Source organism: Falco naumanni, chromosome 11 (genome assembly GCF_017639655.2).
Source record: "Falco naumanni isolate bFalNau1 chromosome 11, bFalNau1.pat, whole genome shotgun sequence".
Classification (NCBI taxonomy): domain Eukaryota; kingdom Metazoa; phylum Chordata; class Aves; order Falconiformes; family Falconidae; genus Falco; species Falco naumanni.
In genome coordinates, this window is record NC_054064.1 from 22,161,585 (window position 1) to 22,171,391 (window position 9,807).

The window sequence follows — 9,807 nt, forward strand, 5'->3', positions numbered from 1 at the left end:
GTCTCCTTTGTTCTTTGCAGCTGCTGTTTCTGTCTGTTTCACCCAAAGTTTTGGTAGCAGAGAGTGAGTTGCTTTTACATCTGGTCATTTTTAGATGTTCCTCTCCACTGAGGTCTGCCTCGCTAGTGCATATTTTTGCCGTTTTCTAACCCCCTCCAGCGTAAGGACCTTGCAGTTTATCTTTCTGTCTGTGGCATGGCACTGTGCACTGAATGCCCTTAGTCTTGTTTTTGCCAATGATCCTTTTCTTGTTTAAGTTAATTAAATGTAAACATATTAAAAAAGAAGGATGCCTCTCAAAGTAAGGGTGGCCAAGTTTTGAATACTGAGTCTGCTTAAGCTGCTCATCTTCTATTTTTGCATGCTTCAGCTGGCACGAAGCTTTGTATTTGCAAATGTAATTCATACATTTGCTGTGGTCTTACGTGCCCTTCTGTGAAAAATCATGATCATACAATATATTCATGTAATAGTATGAATTTGATTAAAATACAAAAAACCCCAGTCTGCTTAATATACCTTAAATAGATGTAGTTGAGTTTTTTCCTAAATACAAGTTTATATTGTGACTTTTTTCATCTCTACCCTAAAGCATACATGAGTTACATTATGAAACTCACTGGTACCTGAGCAGGTAGGAGCTCAGCTCTTGTACCTCAGCAGAGGCAAGACCTGTGCTGTGCCACTCTGTCGAAGATGGATACGAATGGTTACTGCTGCCGTACGGAGCTGTGTGTGTTAGCTTTGGATGTAGCACATCACACGCCTTGGTTTGGAGGCCCCCTGGTACAATCCCTATTGTATTTGCCAGGCGGGCATCATTCGTCTGAGCACGGGCTTGTCTGGGATTTAAACTGCGCTGGGTCCCAGGTGCTGGGAAAGCTCCCTTTGATTAGAAGTAGTATATTATGTGTTGTGTCACAGGTTGGGAAATCAATGAATAATTGTTAAACCACTAAAAGCACTTTAAAGTGCTATGAAATGCTGAGAGATAACACTGGAAGTAGAGAATAATAGCTAGTAGTTAATTTCTTAAAAGCACTTATAGATTACATAGTTTTTAATTTCCTTCTAAAATATCATAACAGTATTGTAGTTTATATTACAGTGATTACACAGTTTTCAAATTAAATATTTTTAATACAGTTGATATGTTAATTTAGTTTAACTGCTGTCCTTTCCCATATCTTTCATGAATTTTTGTTGTTGGTGAGTGAACTTTATTCATTATTTTATTAATATTGAAAATATCAGTAATCATGGCACTGCGGTTGATAAATACAGACTGGGAGATTAGACAAAAGTGCTTTAAATTGTTTTGCAGATTAACAGGCACTGTTTCTGTCAGAGTTTTCATATGACTTTAATCTGCTGTGGGCACAAAAGAGGATTAAACTATTACTAGATGGCTGGAGGTATTTGATTTCGCCCACCCCCTTGTGAGGACCCCAAATCCAAACTGTAACTGACAAGTTAGAAGTGCATACTTCCACTAAAAGCTTTGAGGACCTACCTTGTGCTGTGATTTGCTTGTGATACATATAAATTCATTCCGCAATTAAACTTTGTTGTGTGCTTTGTCATAAGAATTGAGAGGATTCCCCATTTTGAGATTTTAAATTGCAGGTAAACCTGAATTGTTATGGAGTGCCTCTAGGAAATACATAGTGTGCACGGTGCACTGCAGAGCAGAATTTGGCTTTTCCAAGGAGTTTCCTTGTCCTTCAGTTTGAGATCAGTGGGGATTTTTTCTGAGAGGAGAAGCACGCAGGTTGTTTCAGTCTTGGATCTGAGTTTGGCCTTGGAGTTCAAAGACCTGTTTTGAAATGCGGATTTTTCTTTTTTCAGATTTCAGTACTGGTCTTTAACACATACTCTAACATAAAATTAGGTATTTTGAGAAACAAGAAAGAAAACCTTTAGTGTTGCAATGGAAGAAATACAAACATTCATTTAAATGGAGAATGACCAAGAAGAAAACCTAGAAATTTATACCCCAAAATACATAAAATTCACCCCAGTGGCAAGCACTGCACGGACAAGCACGCTTCACTTCCCTGAGAGTGCTTGCTGACTCCCAGGACTAGTAGAGGTGGAGAACTCCACAGAGGAGCGTGCACAGGGTTTCCCCCCAGTGCCGCAGCTGCTGCTGTGTGCCAGGCAGCCCCAGAATGCTGGGTGACATCGCCTACCGCGTGTGCTGCAATAAATAGGCCATAACTGGGTCTAGGGCACTCTGCACTGAAACTCCAGAGAATTAAGCAGGGATTAATTTGTAATACAATAGCTGCCACTTTAATGGACTCATTGGAACACAGCTCTTCTAATGGTTTATTTTTGTGCAGTTACATACGGATATTTTGCCCTCGTGGTACACATACACACCATCTGCCTCAGGTTGGGGAGGACGTCCCCCATGCCGGGGATGATGTGCACATCAATTTTTAAGGTTTTGCCCACTTTCTTAAAGCTCTGTTTGGAATAAGATACTGGAGGAGACTGAAGAATTTGCGTATCCCTTTTCCATTTGGGAATTACTACATTCCTGGCTGTATGCACTGCTTTCTCTACTGGTACCACCCAAATGTGGTTTCTGAGTTTAACCCAAAGTTTTCTTTGTACTGATATTTTTGTCCTTACTGAGGATATCAATGCAAAGGGTGTTCTCTTGGAAAAGGACCGTAGGGTTGCATTATAATGATATTTAATGTGTTTTCCACGTGAAATGTTAATATACAATTATTAAATCTTATTTCTGTTCTTATGTAACATTTTAAAATTAAACCGTTCTCAATCTAATTAGCATTTCAGCTTTAATACTATATTATTTTTTGCATAAAACTCATTTTAATTGGAGTAACAAGTATTGCATGTTTCATGAAACACGTTCATTGAAAGTCTTGGATACTTTCCATTCGGGTCCCTGCAGACCTATCCAGTTTGAAAATACACTGCTTTATCCTCTCCTTAATTACAGTACCTGAAGCGACTCTCTGTTAACAAGTTCCACAGGATAATGAGTCTACCAGAACTAGAGAGCGTACAACAGAAAACTGTTCACAGGAGGAAGCTTGCTGTTGCTTAGCTACCTATCTTTTTAATTTGGAATCTCCAGCAATTCGATAATGACTAGCCCTTAAGCTGCAAAATGTATTTGTTCATGACACATTGTACTGTTTTGTATGTGCCTTTCACCTGTGTGCTACTGCTATTATTGTAGGGATAAACAGGGCATTTATAATGGGGTTGCATTGTGATATAACTCACAAAACCTGAGTACATTAGTTACATAAGCGGTACATGGTATACCAAGTTCTTAGGTGGGAACAACAACAATGAAATTGAGAATAATGTAGCCAAAAGAGCTACTGCTTTTGCTCCTGCAGATCAGTCCCAAATATGAGAACGCTATGCATAATTTGTAAGTACTACAGCCATTCTGTAGTCTTTTAATAGTACACGTTCTCACATCAATTTAGGCATAATAGAGATACATAATTAATTGCAAATTAAAATACTTCAACACAACTTTTTTTTTTGTCCATTTAGCATTTTCTCGCAAGTGAGAAAATGAATGACTTCTAAAAATCGCCTGACTTGCACAGAAACTTGCTGAAATAAGACTCTGTATGAGGCATTGTTTATCAGATAAATATCGTATATTTTTTTTTAGGAATCTGGGAAAAACTTGTATTCATTAATGCTTTCTAATCAATCCTAAAATTGTTATAAAGGGACAGTTTATGTAGGGATTGCTTATAGCCACAGAACTGGTATAAGTGTAGAAAGAAATTCTGTCTTTTCTAAATCTTTTTCCAGTATGTGGATCTAAAAAGGAAACTTTTTAATTTGCTATTAGAGTGCTGCTTTATTACTTCAATAATTTTTCCCATTAGGAGAGATCTCTGTGACTCTTCCCTGCCTGCCCACGCAAAGTGGTCAAAGCAACTTCTGCAGCGATACGATTGAGGCTGACATATGTTTACGGGAAGGCATCCTGCCTGTGCCACCGTTGTGTGCGGCACTGCTGGCATAGCGGTGGCGGTGCCGCGTGATGCCGCGCTTCCTTGCTGACGTAGCTACACTGGCAGTGCTTTTGGCAGTGACACAATCGTAGCAAGAGGAAAGAAATGTTGGGTCTGGTGTTACAACGGTGCCAGCTGAAAGCTCTCTGCCAGCCTATGTTATACGTAAAATTTGCTGACATAATTCATGGAAGCAACAACTCAGTCTTGCACGTAGATGGGTGTGATTCACCAGTGCAAAATACAGCTTTTTGTAAAGGAACTCCAGTGCTGTTAGCTGCTTAGCTGACGTGCCCAGCTGGACAAAGATTTGTTTTTGAAGTTTTCTGTGTTATATAGGTTACAATTTTAGAAGGATTAACTTGTCAATTCAGCACTAATTACATTTTTTAATTCAGTGATGAACTTTCTTGGGAATCTATGATCAAGTTAATTTAAAGAAAATGACGTATTTCAGCTCTTACAGGTATACTTTGTGGGTTTAAACAGGAATCTGTGTAATCCCATTTTAGGTATTCATAAGGTTTTGATGTCTGTATGTCCCTGGTGGAAGATACTGGCATATTTCAGTATAATTTTGTGCTCAATTAACCTCGCTATTGACTTACAGATGTACAATAGAGTTGCATGTCTTTGCCCTTTTATTATGGTTTAATATTTATATGTAGATCTCAGTTTCTGGGCCTGTAAATCTTTCTCATTGAGATTATTTTTAAGATTACTAAGTATGTAGCCCTTTAATAGCCTCATATGTATTTTTTTGTCATATCTTCATGTTTTTAATCCTTTACATTTTAACACTGTGTCCCATGGCTTTAAACCAACTATATGTGTCCTTGATTTCCCAGCACAGAGCCATTGCTGCACTCACCTCTGTTTCTTTGTGGAATTCCATGGAGGCATCAGTACAAGGCATGACAAAATGTAAAACCATACTCATAGATCACCTTATAAATATTTATTGATATAAATTCTTTAAAGAAATTAAATTACGTGTTCTATACAAAATAGGAGAGAGAGGCTTTTAATGTCACTGCCTGCAAATTGAAGTCATTTGTCTAGAAGGGTCAGGTGCCACTTTGTCGTAAAGAATTTGTCTGAGATCCAAGAAAGGAAAGATTGATAGTACAAAGAGATTGATGAAACAGGCACTGCAATATGCATGCGAAGTTAGGGGTTAATTAGGAGGATTTAAACAAGAAAGTTCCTTTGTGTGAGAAGTGTCGTGTGCTGTTACTTTCAGAAGCGAGGTGTGCTGGCAGCCTTTTTGAACATGCAGAGCTGATTTTCTGAGATGTTTATACAGAGATGTGTGGTTGTGAGCATCTGTGAGGTGGCAGATTACCAATAGCACATACACTGCAGCTGATGAGTGCTCCTTAGGAAATGGAGTGGTTTGCATATATAGACACCATTGTCGCTCGTATCTTTGGTTTTGTTGTTGATATAAATCGTAAGGCTGGTTCTGTGATTCCTGTATCAGAGTAAAATCATTGATATTTGACTGCCAAGTTCTTTGGGTGTCTCAGGTGATGTGGCTATTTGTTACAGTTTTTAATTACAAGCATGGTACCTAAAGAAAAATCCTAAAGCTAAAACTATGTCGCTTAGAAAATAGGAGCTGAGCAATCAACAAACATTGTTTTCTTGTTGATAGGAAAGCTGTTTTGAAAGAACAGATGCTGCAAACTGTTCCTTATTGCATTAAAGTTCACCAGCCACCTGGTACATTTAGTGGAGAACGACAAGCTTCCATATGCAGATTCATGCAGAAATCGAACACAGTACCTTTTTTTGTAATAGTTATTCACATGGTAGAAATTTTAAATTTGACTTAAATGCAACAAAACCAAAATACTCTGTGCCCCTTGTTTCTCATTCTGTACAAGGACAAAATAGTGCAAATCTTTCAGCAAGGCAGGAATAAAAAGCTCAGCCAGCACTTCAGTATTTATTATTGTAATAGTAAATCATCTGTCTGTGTAGAAGATCTGTAAAACATACCTGCTGAGGTACGAGGGACTGAGTTATACTTCTAAATACTGTAATTCTGATATTTTTGTTATGATATTCTTAACTAAAATTTTATATTCATACAGCTTCACCTTATTTTTAGCCCCGGAGACAGATCTTGGGACACATAGCAGCTCTTATCTTCTGCAATCCATTTCTCACTGAATATGGAGTGTCTGAAATTTTAAGTAAGAGGAGGAGGAAGAGGACAGATAGGTTTTATCTTGCCTTGCCGCTAAGTGTGAGACAGAAAAGGCCTTAACAAATTTCAGTGTATTGCTTTTTACCAAAGATGAAAAAATTGTTGAAGGGACAGGTATTTGAATTGCAGAATATATTTCTACATTAAGGAAAGGCAGTTAGACTCAATGAGGCCCCTGGGAAACGTGATTGACGTTAAAAACAATCCTATTTTGTTTTATGGTATTCCTGTTACAGTGAATCTTAACTTATGTGGTTTGATATCTGTTTATTCACATAATTCTGAGTACAAAAGAAACTGTAGCAAACACTCTAGGTAGTGGAAAAACAACAGTATTTTCTCTTTCACTTTTTCACTTGTAGCAACTGTTTTTCATACTCACAGCATTTTTTTCTCTTGTATTAACATGAGACAGATATGAGAAATTCTGTCCAAACAAATGAGTGTGAACATGTCCCACAACACTGACACTCACCGTCAAAGTGGTGTCACAGGCACAGCTCTAGTGGCCTTTCTGTGGTACTTAACCTCCCTGCTTGAGTGACAGCTTCACCCCTCATCAGCCTTTCCACCACATCAAGAAGATGCTTCTACTTCACGAAGACATGCAGTTTACTGGACTTTTTCTGTACTGCAAGGATTAACGTTCTTGTTGGACTCGATAAAGACAGTGCCTGTTTATTGTGAAAACCAAGTATAAATTCTTCGTATTTCTCTGTTTTTTTTCTTTTTTTTTTTTTTTTTTCAGAAACCAAAACAAAAGGACTGGCATCCTCCTGGAGGATTTATTTTAGGACTCTGGGCATTGATCATCATGGTTTTCTTCAAAACATATGGAATCAAGCACATGAAACACATCTTCTGAATTCAAGCAAGCAAGAACTTTGGATTCGTTGGTGTCATCCGAGTTCCGTGTATGTGTTATTATGGCTGCAGTGAAGAACAGTGTTGAGATCTCTCTACTAAAGGTTCTTTTGAAGTCACCTCTTCTGCCCCTTTTTTGTAAAGAGTCTAACAGATAATTTTATTGTTAGACTTTTTTTCCTTACTTTGTCTTGTTTTAAATGTATTTTAATGTTTTTCTGAGCAATTTTTCTTTCCAGCTAAATTTGAAAAAGAGGAGGGACCTAAACATAGCAACAGAATTTCTGAGGTTGATTGCGTATGGCAAATAGGCAAATTCTTTCTCCCGTACTTCAAAGTAAATCTTAGAAGTAGTCAACCAACCTATCACTAAAGAACTAGACATTGTGCAGAACATTATTTAAGATGTCATTTTATCAATAAAAACTTAAGCCACTTTGCAGACTTTGGCATGATGTATTGAAAGCTTTCTTCACAAAAATAAAAATACTCTAGAATATATTGATTATTTTTTTTTCTCCTTCTTTCTTCCTTGTTAAATACAACCCTTAGATCAGTCATTTCACCTTAGGCAGTTTTGAGTCTAAGATTCTATGAGTTGGCAAAAGTGAAACAAAAATATATGACCTCACAGAATCTACTTCAAAAAAATGCCAGAAAAAGTCAAACTGACTTCACCATATCCATTACAAACCCTTCACAGGTGTTGTATTTCCACTCCGTACAATATGGAATTGGATATTTTCAGGATTTTCAGTGCACTGGATTTTTGCACAGAAGAAATTAGATTCTGGCATGAGGATGAAAAATGTTATAAATTGCACTGTTGTTTTCTGTAGTTTCTGAGCCCTTGGAAAATAAGCTTTATCACCTAGGTCTTGTAAATTCTGTTTTGGCATATTGATTTTTTGTTCTTGGATATTTACTGATGAGCGTATGCTAAAAGGGTTTTGTGTGTAATAGACTGATACTAGTGAAGAGAAGAGCAACTCTGTGCATGTATAGAAACGAGTCTGTCAGCAGGGAGAAGATTTTGCAGTATGCTTTTGGAACCTGTTCTCTAGCTTAACCATAATAAAGCTTACATGATGCATACTTGATGTAAATGCTAGATTTGTATCTCTGGAAGTTATTAGGAAGTACTTGTAATCACATAGTATCAGAGCAAATATTTTTTTCGAAGAGTATGGTATTAGAGCATTTTCATATTGCACAGAACAGAAATCTGAGTGCATAAACATTTCTGTTGTCTTTTTTTCTTCTCTTTCAGATTGATTGTGTCATTGTAGCCTCGGGTTAGGGGTAGCGAACTTGTCAGAGCTGTGTGTATACACTGACTGGGAGGGCTGCAGAGAAGGCAGCCATTGAGGCTTCCAGCTGTTTCTAAGGGCTGATGTCAGAAAATAATAGAAACAGCAGTGTAGTACATCTCTTGAGTATTAAAACCTTATTATTTTTTTCCTACATACATCTTCTAGGCTTGGAGAAGATAAAGGTACAAAATGATCCATTATCAGGAGGTAAGCACTTGCTTGCTGCACCTCTTGTGCTTTCTGGTGAACAGCAGGAATTGTTTTCAGTAGCATGTGCTAAGCATCAGGAATAGGAATTAATCTGTACTTAAAACAAGCATTCCTACACCACTGTCCCTATAGCTGTGTAAACTGATATTCTGTGATAAATAATAACAGGGATTTCTTCCCAGTCTGCTGATGAGAAGTTTTGGTATAACTGCTGCACAAACGACAACGGTGCGACGTGATGTGAAGGATGGAGGCTCTGCTTGCTGGAAGTGCCTCCTTCGGAGAGGAGGAGTTGAACAGGTCTGAGCAGCATTCCTAGTGCTGGATCTCTGGGTCTCTTCACAAGGTGTTGGTGTGTTGGGTTTGGGGGTTTTTTGGGTAGCACCCTTCCAAAGCAATGACTTCATATCCAAAATCTGATACAACGGTGACTTTTCTTAAAATCAGACACCCCCTCGACCCCAGCTATTCCTAATGCAACAGTGAACTAAGATCTGTTGTAGACAGACTGTACAGAAATGCAGACACACTATAGATATGTGTAAACATGATACAGAAATGAATCCTGCAGAATTTCTTAGACTATTTGCTTAGCTTTCAGGTTTTAATACAGCTTTTGATTCTCTTTTTAAATTGTAATGAATATTTTTCATCAATTTTACAATTTTATAGGCATGTTTTTTCACACTTTAAAAAGTGGCTAAAGTGAAGTTGATGGAGCTTTTCAGTTGCAATTACACTTACTTGTACTCCTCATCCCTTACTCAGTTTTTCTCTTTCCCTCCTTCAGCCAGCCACCTTTTGCAGGAAGTGGTAGACAGAAGCATCTACAGAACTCGGTGGAATTTTGCAAGTAGCAGAAGGTACCAAAGATGCTGCTTTTTCAAAAGCTTACCTGCTTGGGGATAAGAAGGCACTTAGGTGGGTTATTAAAATGCAATTTATGAATAGAAGCACTCAGTAAGTGTGCCAGTGAAGGTGATTAAACTGAAGTGAGAACAACAATTTGACTGGGATGCAGCAAACTGTGCTTCGGGCATTTCTAACATTTTTACATGCACGAAGTGAGCAGCTGAAATAGATCGTTCTCAGAGTCACTGTACAGCACCCTGTGCTACACTTAGGAAACAGTATTTTCTATACTATGATAACTTATTTTTTGAATAGTTACAGTCTGAAA

At 37.9% G+C, this 9,807-nt stretch overlaps 1 protein-coding gene across 2 annotated transcripts in view; it reads left to right on the plus strand.

The window, feature by feature from the left end:
* The window catches only part of PIGK (phosphatidylinositol glycan anchor biosynthesis class K), a 68,293-nt gene extending 60,688 nt beyond the window's left edge, over positions 1 to 7,605 (plus strand). For both annotated transcript variants that reach the window (XM_040610842.1, XM_040610843.1), the window contains one exon: positions 6,989 to 7,605. In XM_040610842.1, the coding sequence (XP_040466776.1) occupies positions 6,989 to 7,105 (117 nt within the window). In that variant the 3' untranslated portion in view covers positions 7,106 to 7,605. The remainder of the gene's footprint in view (positions 1 to 6,988) is intronic.
* Positions 7,606 to 9,807: the final 2,202 nt, after the last annotated feature.